The sequence below is a fragment of the Actinia tenebrosa genome, unplaced genomic scaffold, assembly GCF_029948245.1.
Source record: "Actinia tenebrosa isolate PJP-AT-01 unplaced genomic scaffold, QUT_ActTen_1.0 PGA_scaffold14__42_contigs__length_11649687, whole genome shotgun sequence".
NCBI lineage: Eukaryota > Metazoa > Cnidaria > Anthozoa > Actiniaria > Actiniidae > Actinia > Actinia tenebrosa.
The window spans coordinates 7,167,135-7,180,020 of record NW_028292574.1 but is presented as its reverse complement, the minus strand read 5'-3'; the positions used below and the strand labels follow the sequence as shown (position 1 = coordinate 7,180,020).

Genomic DNA, 12,886 nt, shown 5'->3' with positions numbered 1-12,886 from the left:
CAGCATGCATAGGTACAGCATGGTCTGGCGCGAATAAGGCAAGGAGTGGACGGTGGTCCGTGATGATAGTAAATGTACGACCACATAAAAACTGGCGGAATCTCTTGACCCCAAAAATTATGCTCAATGTTTCTTTATCTAGTTACGAATAATTCTTTTGGGCAGGAGTCAGTGTGCAAGAAGCAAAGGCAATGGGACAGTAGGCTCCAACAATAAGGTGAGACAGTACAGCTCCCGCTCCGTAAGAAGAAGCATCACATGAGAGGTACAGTGGCGGTGAATCATTGTAATGGACCAGTGTAGGCGAATCCAACAGCAACTTCTTGGCATTCTGGAATGCCTTTTCTTCTACGGGCGTTCACTTCCATTTGACGTCTTTTCTCAGCAAATTGTTCAACGGTGCTAAAACTCTAGCATGATCCTTAAGAAATCTGGAGTAGAACATAATCAAGCCAAGGAAGGATTTCAGGGCAGCAACATCCTTCGGACGTGGCGCATCACGAATTGCTGTGAGTTTCTCTTCTGTAGGGTGCAATCCTTCTCCATCCTTCTCCATGGTGTATCCGAGATAGGTAACGGAGGACTTCTCATATTTGCATTAGTCTTCTGATTCAACTTGAATCCAGCAGAATCGAGTCTTTCAAATACTTGTGAAAGTGTTTGTAGGTGCTCTTCCTTTGTAGCGCCAGCAACAAGAATATCATCAATGTAGTGTCCATGGTTCTCTGGAAGATTGCAGGACCTGAATGAACACCATTTAGTAATCTCTTAAAGGAGTACAAGCCAACATGTGTGTTAATGGTACGTAAGGTTTTGACTCTCGGGGTAATGGAAGCTGATGATACGCTTGACTCATATCTAAGATACTGAGCACTTGACTGCCGCGCAGTGCTTCATGGAGATCTTCAACTTTGGGCAATGGGTATGTTTCAACATCTGCACAAGCGTTGTATGTAACGCTAAAATCACCACAAATCCGTACCTCATCAGTGTCCTTCTTTCCTACCACTACAATGGGTGCTGCACAAGGGGCAGTGGGTACTCGTTCGATCACTCCTTCATCCTATAGCTTATGGATGGCTTTTTCAACCCTTGACTTTAAGGCAAAAGGAACAGGTCGGGCCTTGTGAAAACTTGGCCGGGCGTTGACCTATAACTCCACTGGAGGACCATTGTAGCATCCAAGTGTATTATCAAACAGGCTTTGGTACTTGTGCAGGACTGATTCTAATGAGGTTGGTGATTCAACAGTGTTACTGACAGGTGGAGCTAGAACTCGATCCACATGTTTAAGTCCTGAGAGACTTTTCCAATCTAACTTTATTTTGGCCAACCAGTTGGGTCCAAAAAGGGCAATTGAACCACTGGGTACAATACGAAGGGGCAAAGAGTACTCAGCTCCAGAGTAATTTATCTTAATAGTTACTTCTCCAAGTGGATGAATTCGTTCACCAGTGTAAGTACATAGTTCAACACTTGTGGGTTTTAAAGGCACATTTGAGCAATACTGCTCATAAAATCCTTTAGGTGCTAGTGAAAATGCACAACCAGTGTCTAATTGCATAGTAACTTCACTGTTTTCTATCTTCAATGGTACAGAAATATCATGTCTTGATACAGTGTTAATCGGCATCAGCATCACGAAAGGATTCTTCAACAGCATGGATATCCTTCTGCTTACACATTTTAGCAATGTGACACTTTTTGTGGCACTTATGGCATGTTTTATCTCTATGTTTGCATTTGCTCCTCTGGTGATCAGTGCCTCCACAACTATAACATTTATAAGGATCATTACTCTTTACCTTGAAACTTTGATGAAGCTCTTTAAGTGCTGGGGTGGCTTGTTTTCTGCGTCCCCGGAAAGAACCACGAGGCTTGTATACAGCATTAACAGTCGTCGTCGATCCACCTTGTCTCTGAAATAAGGCAGCCAATTCGTCAGAAATTGCGACCTTAAGAGCTTCTTGAAATGATCGGTCTTGATCAAGCAATTTTTTTCTTGTGTTTGGGTTTCGAATTCCACTAATAAACTGATCTCTAAGTGATCTCTCAAGGTCGTAATCGAGCACTAAATTCTGATACAGACTCAGTTTCTCCTTGAACACATTGATGAAATTTGTACGTACCAACCACTTCTAGGCTCTTTGGCTTGTAATGCTCACGTAAAATTGTGCAGAGTTCGTTGAAAGTCTTGTCCTTTGGCGGCGAGGGTGTACACAAGTCTCTCAGTGTATTGTAGGCTTTCTTACCGATTATAGAAATCATAACAGTGACCCGTTTCTGATCCGCTGCCTTCTTTAAAGCTTCAGAAGCATCAGATGCAACTTTTCCAACATCATTGGCAATAAAAAACTGCTCTAATCTTTCCAGATAGGATGAGAATAACTCAGACGTCGGGTCAAACTATTCAATTGAATCAAGAAATCCCGAAGCCATGACGATCGACAAAGCACCAAATAATTCCAGTTAACTTGACTTGAACTTGTACAAATGTAAACAAATAGTTCAATAGTCCACGATAGGATCCCATCCTCGTCGCCAGTATTGTTGCGTCCCTGGGAAAAGGTACTTAAATCTAGGAATAAAGTACTAGAAACTTGAACTAGACTGCACGTGGTCTTCAACTCTTTTTTTCTTTTTTCTTACAACACACGTCCGTAACACAGGAAACCCAATGTATTTTTTCTTCATATATAACAACACCTTGTTTATTGACTAAAATATACCCCTACTATCATGACTATAATAGGTTGCTAAAAACTATATAAATTTTTACCTTCGTGCTCCCTATTTTTTGATCATTAGATACATAGAGATTGTGTCCATATTCTTTAAAAAAAAAACAATTATTTTTTATAATTTTCATTTCACAAGGCTAATTTGGCATTTACTTTATAATTTAAGCAAAAGAAAAATAAGGTTATCCAGACGTTTTTAAGAGATACGAATTTTTAAAGAATATTATTAATTAGAGATGAATGTTATACCGAATGCTTGACAAGCGTTACACAGCATAACAAACTCCGTGTTCGGCGCGTTTGCACAAGCTAAAGCATGCTGCATCCATTCCATGCAAGCGGAAAACACAGAGAAAAACTCGACATTTTCAAGCTTTATAGTTCCAGGAAGAATATTGGGTTTGAAGTAAAGTTATTATTGACTTTTTACTTCATAGTAGAAAGGAATTTCTGAAATATTTGGTACGTAATAAGATGATTTTTTTAGTTTCAAAACTCCAAAGTAATAGACTTTCATGATAAAAGTGTTTAGCGAGCAAAAAAAGAAGGTTTTCAGAACTATAATTTCACACCTATATATTATTATTATTGGCTTTTTTGGACTATGAGTCTGCCATTTTTTCAAAACAGGCCCAAAAAACTTATGATTCTTTGTCAATATCACTTGAATCTTAGCAAATTATCTCTTTAACAAGCCTGGGTTACTTAAAATAGTTTTCTGCTTTAACTTTTATTGAAAAAAAACGCTTTTTTTTTTTTTTTTGTGCAATTCAAGTAATAAATTGAAGGTGATGTTTCACGCGACGATTTTTCGCGTCGATTTTCGCGATACGCCGTTGCGCAAAAAAAATGATGCGTTTAACACACCGCACACGTAGATTTTCGGATACGGCAACACGTTGCGAGTTTTTGATTCTCCTTCAAAAACTCGCAACACGAACGAAATGACGAATTTTCAGCAAGTTGATGCGTGTAACAGCTTCGTCGACAGTTTTTCGCGCAACACCTACCCAGAATGCAGTTCAAGGACAGGGCTGATGTCAACAAACAAGATGGCGACGGTAATTGAAGAAGACGAAAATTTGTAAGATGTTGATGAATTGTTAGTAACCCGCAGAGCCGCTTAGATGATGCAGCACGTCTGAATTTAATATCGTTCATCAAAGCAAAGCCTTGTATGTGGTCTCCACATGACAAGCAAACAAAAGATGTAAAAGAACAAGCTTTAAAAGAGGTCGAGGATGTGTTTCAATTTGAACACACTGTTTGCTTTGATTCGTCACACTGCGCGGCTTGGGAGGTGGGATCGAAATTGCCATTTTAAAAAATCGCGTGTGTAACATGTTCAATTCGTAGGAATGTTGCGCCAAAAAACGGCCGTGTAACATATATTAGCAGTTGGCAACGCGTATCGCGAAAAATCGACGCTGAAAATGGTCGCGTGTAACATCACCTTTAGAAATTCCTCGAATGTAGATACGTAGTACGTGTGCGCGTGGACAATAGTAGGCACCGTCCTTAAGGAGTAATTTTTTTGCCACTAAATTATACTTAAAAACTAGCCTATTAATAAAACAATTCTTAAAATGTTCTGTGTTAATCTTAGGCCTTGCCGAGGATTGAGCGCGTAGCTTTCTAGAATACTCTTTCACCTTTGGAAGAAGCGAATACATATAACGGATGAGAAGGATTATGTTCAATCTTAGCATAGAGTCTGCGGTCACACTGTTCTAAAATACTAAAAATATTAATCTGATCCATCGTATAACACCTCTTGTAACATCTAGTTAAAAAACATTGTATGATATTAAGATCTGGAGAACTGGCTCCATAAACAGGCAACACATAAGTAAATTTAGGAAGTACAAGAGATTGAATAAATGATCTATTTCTAGCTGTGTATAGCCTTCCTATTTGCAACGACCTTTCTATAAACCCTTGGTAAGACCCTTAGCAATAATAATAATAATGATAATAATAATAAGCAAAATTGAAGCAAATTGTAAATAAAGATAATAATAATAATAATGATAATAATAATATTAATAATAATATTAATAATGATAATAATAATAATAATAATAATACCAATCGTTTTTTATTGAAATACATATTGTTAAAATATAAGGACACAGTACCTACAAAACAGTTAAATTAGATTAAAATAAGCTATATAATACTTAATATAATTTTAAGCAATTCACAAATTATTGAAGGATTTAGAACTAATCATTTTTATTTAGAGCTTCTAATTCAATAGATTCATTTAATTTTGCTCACCACTCTAGTTGAGGGTTTTTTAGAGATTAGGATAATATTTTTTATAAGTTTTTATAACTAGATATTAATTTTTTTAGGATATTTAGCTATTGTGATTAGGAACATCACTATTATTATAGACAAGAGTCAGTAGTTCATCGTATAAAAAGCAATTATAATTAGAAGCTTTTTAGGGTTAGATTGGCCTTTAGGTTACGCTTTACGCCCTACTGTGCTACTTGTATGGAGCATACTAAAGTTTAACACTGCTGTCATCATCATCATCATCATCATCATCATCATCATCATAACTATTCGTATAGCGCCTATCCAGAACTGCTCTAAGCACTCAGGAAAAAATTACGAGAAATATTAATTGCAAATTAAATGCTAATTTAAACAAATGAGTTTTAAAAGATGAATTGAAGGACGAAAGGCTTGCAGTGTTTCTTATTGAAGACGGAATAGAGTTTAGGAGCAGAGATGGAAAAAGAGCGATGGCCACAGGATTTGACGCGATATTTCTTATGTTCAAGTAACAGAACAGATGAAGAACGTAAGGGTCTCGATGGTGTATAACAAGAAATCATGTTAGATATATAGGAGGGAGCCAAGTCGTAGAGTGATTTGAAAGTAATGAGTAGAATCTTGAATTTGATACCGTCAGTTGCGGGAAGCCAATGCAGTTTGATTAAGATGGGAGAGATTTGATCATATTTATGAGCCTATGTAATTAGTTGAGCAGCGGCATTTTGCACACTTTTAAGTTTGAAGATGAGATGTTTTGGAAGACCAAGAAGGAGGCAGTTATATTGATCAATCTTAGACGTGACGAAAGCATGAATCAGAGTTTCAGTAGTTTTGACAGACAGGAACTTCCTTACTTTTGCGATATTGCGGAGATGGTAAAACGCAGTTTTGCAAATATGATGGCACCATTGACAAAGAAAAAAAACTGACGTCTTTGTTTTTCCTCAGATACAGTTGGTTTTGAAAAGACGTCTATGACTGTTCCTGAAAATATAGGTCAGGTCACATTTTGTATCATTTTTTACAAGACCAGTAGCCGGTATGTGGAAGGAAGGTAAGTTTGTAATGCTTTTAAATGGATGTATACAGTTCTCATACAGCACTAGTGGTTGTATGTAACTAGCATATGAATTCCAAATGTCCCAAAGGATTTATGAATTATTCACGGCATTTCACAAGTTGTTTACAACCTCCGGTTCTTTATGGTGTAGCCGATACAACCAACACGGCAGATCATATAGTAAATATTATACATATAAATTTCGCTTTTTCCGATGGATTTGTATTAATAATACAAACTTTTGTTGAGCTTGGCGTTGAGTGCTTTTTCGGTGGGATAAGAGGGGCCTAGCGCATAAAATCGTGGTAACCAAGGCAACCCTGTCACAACCAAAGTATTCTCCAAGGTGCTTAGAGGAAAGGGAAAGGGAACAGTGACTTTTCACCGAAATGACCCAAGCACCAGTCCACTCGAGCAACAAGCGAAAAACGGGGCCTAGCATAACTCATTTTAATTATTTAATCAACCCGACTTGAGTCTTTTACATACAAGCTAGAGACACGAAATTACGACGAATAAGTTAACAGCAATTAATTTACATCTACAAAGGCTGTCAAATGACTTGGACAATGGATGTGAGCACAGTCTAAGCAAGTTATATGAGAAGATGAATCTAATCACTGTTTATGATAGGTGCGGGGTATAGCCGCTAAAGCTTTTGCGCGGCCCGGCTATAGCGCTCGGATAAGATGGTCGGGAACGCCATTTCGCGCAGCTACTGTAGCAGCTCAAATCCTGAAACTATGGCTGAAGAAATTAGTAGATATGAAGTGCCGGTTCTGCATCAATCAATTGAGGTTCCAGTGAGGTTCCAGTTCTACGCCAGGTGGATCGTGGATCAGGGTGGATCGTGGATCAACCCCCCCAGGGTCCTTACAGAGGTGACGTAATTGCTATTCTTACTACCCCGTGTTTTTAGTTGGCTGGATTGTATTGTAAATCTCGCGGCACTTGCTTGGATATTGCCGTGTTTTTAGTCATGTCTGTTTTTAGTTGGCTGGATGGTATTATAGTTCTCGCGGCACTTGCTTGAATATTGTCCTTTTTATTGTTGAACAAAACAACATCTTTTCCAAACCATCGATGCTCTTCTAACAAAATCCCTATTTTGAATACTGATGGTCTAAGTATTTTTCCCTAGAATGATCATTTATAAAATAGAGGACCTCTGAAGCCTAATCTTTAACGCATAAATACATTTATAACCCGGTGCCACCGGTGCGAACCGGTGCTCTCCCCCAGACCCTACACCGGACCCGTAATAACGGTAACGTATTCTACAGTGAGGCTCCGTATATATCTATTTTTTAGCTTGCTGGATTGCACCACATCCTATATTTTACGTCAAAGTTTAATCCAAATAAAATGTTCTAATTATTCATAAAATATAGTTTTTCTGTCACAAAGCCTATTGTTAAAGGATTAGACTCTTTTTACTTTATGCTTTTGTTTCACCCTAATTGAGTTCTCTAAAATAATGTAAATTTTTTCATAAAACGCTCAATGCATGTGAATACAAAAAAAAGGTTTAGTTACAGCTCTTTTCATTATTTAACCAAGTATGATGTTTTGATTGTCAGCATATATTTGTTCAATAGAAACACCCGTCACTTGAAACAATAGAGGACTGTGTTCTGCATAATTGTCGAGTCCATCACACAAGAATCAACTACTAAATATCAAGACCATTATATATATATATATATATATATATAATAATTTGCACATTTCTAGTAGACTCTAGTGTAGATTCTAGTATTGATAGTAGATCTAGTATAGATAGTAGATCTAGTATAGATTCTAGTGTAGATCCTAGTGTAGATAGGTTTGATATTAGTGTAGAATGACATCCACCCCACAACCACCCCACATCCACCCTACATCCACCCCACATCCACCCCACATCCACCCCACATCTACCCCACATCCACCTCTCATCGACCCCACATCCACCTCTCATCGACCTCACATCGACCTCTCATCGACCTCACATCGACCTCACATTGACCCCACATCGACCTCTCACCGACCCCACATCGACCCCACATCGGCTCGACTCGGCTCGTATAGACTCGTAGGCTCGGCTCGTATAGGCTAGGCTTGGCTCGGCTCGGCTCGGCTTGGCTCGGCACGGCTTGGCTCGGCTCGGCTCGGCTCGGCTCGGCTCGGCTCGGCTCGGCTCCTATAGGCTCGGCTAGGCTCGGCTCGTATAGACTCGAGGCTCAGCTTAGCTGGGCTCGGCTCGTAAGCTCGTATAGGCTCGGCTCATACTAAAGCTCGTAGGCTCGGCTTAGCTCGTCTCGGCTCGTATAGATTCGTAGACTCGGCTCGGCTCGTATAGGCTCGGCTTGGCTTGTATAGACTCGGCTCGTATAGGCTCGTATAGGCTCGTATAGGCTCGTATAGGCTCAGCTCGGCTCGTAGGCTCGTATAGGCTCGGCTCGGCTCGTATAGGCTCGGCTTGGCTCGTATAGACTCGGCTCGTATAGGCTCGTATAGGCTCAGCTCAGCTCGTAGGCTCGTATAGGCTCGGCTCGCATAGATTCGGCTCGTATAGGCTCGGCTTGGCTCGTAGGCTCGGCTCTTCAAATGGTCATTTGCGATAAATAGGCAAAAGTCGACGAAATAGACGTCATCTTGAAAATATATCCTTAACAAAGCTTGCACTTGCTCTTGCAGTGACTCTGGAGCCAAGGTTGATTGCACATTGCATCGGTATATGAAGTACAGATGGCATCATCAGAGCATGCTTGAGCTGCAGTGTCTGTGCCAACAATAAAACAAATATCATATAACAGATCAAACAATGTATAAAGTATGGAATAATTTTACTTTTGTCACTAGCTGAAAGGAGAACTCTGAAAAAAATCAGCTACAGGAAAGACGCATGCTCAGTGGCAAAGCATACGACTGGTATCCGGAAGGTCATGGGTTTGAAACCTATTTGGGACAATGACTCAAATAGTCCCACAGTGCACTGCAATGCCAACTCGACCCTTTTTTCCCTTAAAACTTCGGTATGGCTTATAATTAGATTAGAAGAGATAACTAGCTAAAAACTAGTGAGAGCTGCTAATAATTAGATTAGGTCAAACTGATAGGTTACCTTTATCGTTACCATAGCAATTGGTATTGCAATATTGGAGCAAAATCAGTAAAAAAAGTTTGTAGGTTTTTGCCTATTTATCGCAAATGACCATTTGAAGAGCCGAGCCTACGAGCCTTAGTACGATCCGAGCCTATACGAGACTACGAGCCGAGCCGAGCCTATACGAGCCTATACGAGCCGAGTCTATACGAGCCAAGGCGAGCCTATACGAGCCGAGCCGAGCCGAGCCTACGAGTCTATACGAGCCGAGACGAGCTAAGCCGAGCCGAGCTAAGCCGAGCCTACGAGCTTTAGTACGAGCCGAGCCTATACGAGCCTACGAGCCGAGCCGAGCCGAGCTAAGCCGAGCTAAGCCGAGCCTCGAGTCTATACGAACCGAGCCGAGCCGAGCCAAGCCGAGCCGAGCCAAGCCGAGCCGAGCCAAGCCGTGCCGAGCCGAGCCGAGCCGAGCCAAGCCAAGCCTAGCCTATACGAGCCGAGCCTACGAGTCTATACGAGCCGAGTCGAGCCGATGTGGGGTCGATGTGGGGTCGGTGAGAGGTCGATGTGGGGTCGATGTGGGGTCGGTGAGAGGTCGATGTGAGGTCGATGTGAGGTCGATGTGAGGTCGATGTGGGGTCGATGTGGGGTCGATGTGGGGTGGATGTGGGGTGGATGTGGGGTGGATGTGAGGTGGATGTGAGGTGGATGTTGGGTGGATGTGAGGTGGATGTTGGGTGGATGTGGGGTGGATGTGGGGTGAATGTGGGGTGGATGTAGGGTGGATGTAGGGTGGATGTGGGTCGGTTGTGGGGTGGTTGTGGGATGGATGTCAATCTACACTAATATAAAATCTATCTACACTAGGATCTACACTAGAATCTATACTAGATCTACTATCTATACTAGATCTACTATCAATACTAGAATCTACACTAGAGTCTACTAGAAATGTGCAAATTATTATATATATATATATATATATATAATGGTCTTGATATTTAGTAGTTGATTCTTGTGTGATGGACTCGACAATTATGCAGAACACAGTCCTCTATTGTTTCAAGTGACGGGTGTTTCTATTGAACAAATATATACTGACAATCAAAACATCATACTTGGTTAAATAATGAAAAGAGCTGTAACTAAACTTTTTTTTTGTATTCACATGCATTGAGCGTTTTATGAAAAAAATTTACATTATTTTAGAGAACTCAATTAGGGTGAAACAAAAGCATAAAGTAAAAAGAGTCTAATCCTTTAACAATAGGCTTTGTGACAGAAAAACTATATTTTATGAATAATTAGAACATTTTATTTGGATTAAACTTTGACGTAAAATATAGGATGTGGTGCAATCCAGCAAGCTAAAAAATAGATATATACGGAGCCTCACTGTAGAATACGTTACCGTTATTACGGGTCCGGTGTAGGGTCTGGGGGAGAGCACCGGTTCGCACCGGTGGCACCGGGTTATAAATGTATTTATGCGTTAAAGATTAGGCTTCAGAGGTCCTCTATTTTATAAATGATCATTCTAGGGAAAAATACTTAGACCATCAGTATTCAAAATAGGGACTTTGTTAGAAGAGCATCGATGGTTTGGAAAAGATGTTGTTGTTTTGTTCAACAATAAAAAGGACAATATCCAAGCAGGTGCCGCGAGAACTATAATACCATCCAGCCAACTAAAAACAGACATGACTAAAAACACGGCAATATCCAAGCAAGTGCCGCGAGAACTTTAATACAATCCAGCCAACTAAAAACACGGAGTACTAAGAATAGCCATGACGTCACCTCTGTAAGGACCCTGGGGGGGGGGGGGGGGGTTGATCCACGATCCACCCTGATCCACGATCCACCCTGATCCACGATCCACCCTGATCCACGATCCACCCTGATCCACGATCCACCTGGCGTAGAACTGGAACCTCACTGGAACCTCAATTGATTGATGCAGAACCGGCACTTCATATCTACTGAAATTACCCGGGATTCCTGCGCCACCAAGAATACTTTTTAGCCCGGATTACAATACGTCTCTGGAAAGTGCTTGACCATTTGCAACAGAAATAAAGGACCTGGACCACCACCTCTCTTGTTTAAATACGACGACGTAGCAGATACCGCGCAAAGTGGTGTGGAACCACACCCAGTATGAACATGACAGCCTTTGCGGAAGGGATCTGTCTTTGACGCCTTAATCCACACGCGAAGACATGAAGGGCGTGCCAAGACGTCGAACGCCAAATCCGATATTTGTAAACATATGGCGGGGTTGAAATTTGCTACATTAGTCACAGTGAATTCTGCAGATTTCAATAACACAAAGTACGCCAAAGTGCATGCAGCCCAAAACATGGTGTGAACGAACATAGTAAGATTTAGTGCTTCGAATATGGTTAGCATCAGGAAATGGGTAATTGAAAGACGTTGAGTTGATAAGGTAGCTTGTGTGCGTTTAATGCCACGGAAAACCTGTTGTAACCTACGACAATTTGTCAAAGGATCTGAGAAGCCGAGTTCGATGTGGAACGGACAGCAGACAGGTATACTTTGATGGATCGATGCTGAATCGATTGCGACAAACATGTAATGAATAAACACAATGTTCTCTCCTCCGCAGCACACGGTGCTGTACCCAATTGATGACAGAAATCAATAAACTTACGTTGAGCAGAGGCATACTTGCGGCGAGTATTGGGAGCCAGACCACTAAATAACAATTCTTGGCACTTACGTTCAAATACGGACTGGTTAACCCTGCAATCAACTGCGGAGGAACTGGGGTGGGATGCTGTAAATGGAGCTACCCGCCTGAATTCCTGTCAATTAAAACGGGACAGAGCGTCGGAAATCGAATTATGAATCCCAGGACAGCCTTTGCGGACTTCAGGTGAATGTCACGAATTCGGTTTTACGATTTAAGTAGATTTCAAGCATTAAAAAATGCTGCATTTTGCAGTGCTTTTCAGCGATTCAGTCATCAATTTGCAGATGATGCAAGGTCGATCACGATTTCAAGGAAAACCATTTTTACTATATTTTGTCTGTTAGCCAAACAAAAGCTGCGACATGCTCACGATATCAAACCCCGGATAAAAACGGATAATAGGGCTTATAAAGACCATCAAGATTGTCTGACGAAGCGCCATTAGTGCTTTGGAAAGAAACGGAAATTGACAAACTGCTACGTGAGGGACGAATGATTCAAAATTGCCTTAGGAAATTCAAAAAGTCGGATATTCCAAACAGAGCTAAGATTTTTGCTAAACTTGTTATGGAAGGGCGAATCAACTCAGCGTTACGTTTCCTGAGCGATGCCGCCTGTGGAGGCGCCCTTCCATTAACAGATGACGTCGTTATGCAACTTGAACAGAAACATCCAAATCCCCAGGAAGCCAAACTAGGGATATTTCTGTTTGGACTAGTTGATGATATTCCAGAATCGATTGATATATCTCGAAATAAATGGTGAAATGATTAGATAGGCTGTCCTGAGAACAAAAGGATCAGGTGCTCCGTCGGGAATCGATGCACTTAGTTTCAAAAGAATCCTTGCTTGCAAATTCTTCAAACAGTCATCCACACGCCTTTGTGATGCATTAGCTACACTTACAAGGAAAATATGCTCTGAATACGTCGATCCTCTCTCTGTTGAACCTTTGTTGGCAAGTCGTTTAATTCCAAAGTGTATGATGAAGG

General features: G+C 40.9%; 1 protein-coding gene across 3 annotated transcripts in view; it reads left to right on the top strand.

Moving 5' to 3' along the window:
* Nucleotides 1–12,886, top strand: part of LOC116287679 (uncharacterized) — a 128,108-nt gene that overhangs the window by 7,118 nt on the left and 108,104 nt on the right. For all 3 annotated transcript variants that reach the window (XM_089029648.1, XM_089029647.1, XM_089029646.1), the window contains exon 2: nucleotides 5,979–6,084. In XM_089029648.1, coding sequence (XP_088885774.1) covers nucleotides 5,979–6,084 — 106 coding nt within the window. The remainder of the gene's footprint in view (nucleotides 1–5,978; nucleotides 6,085–12,886) is intronic.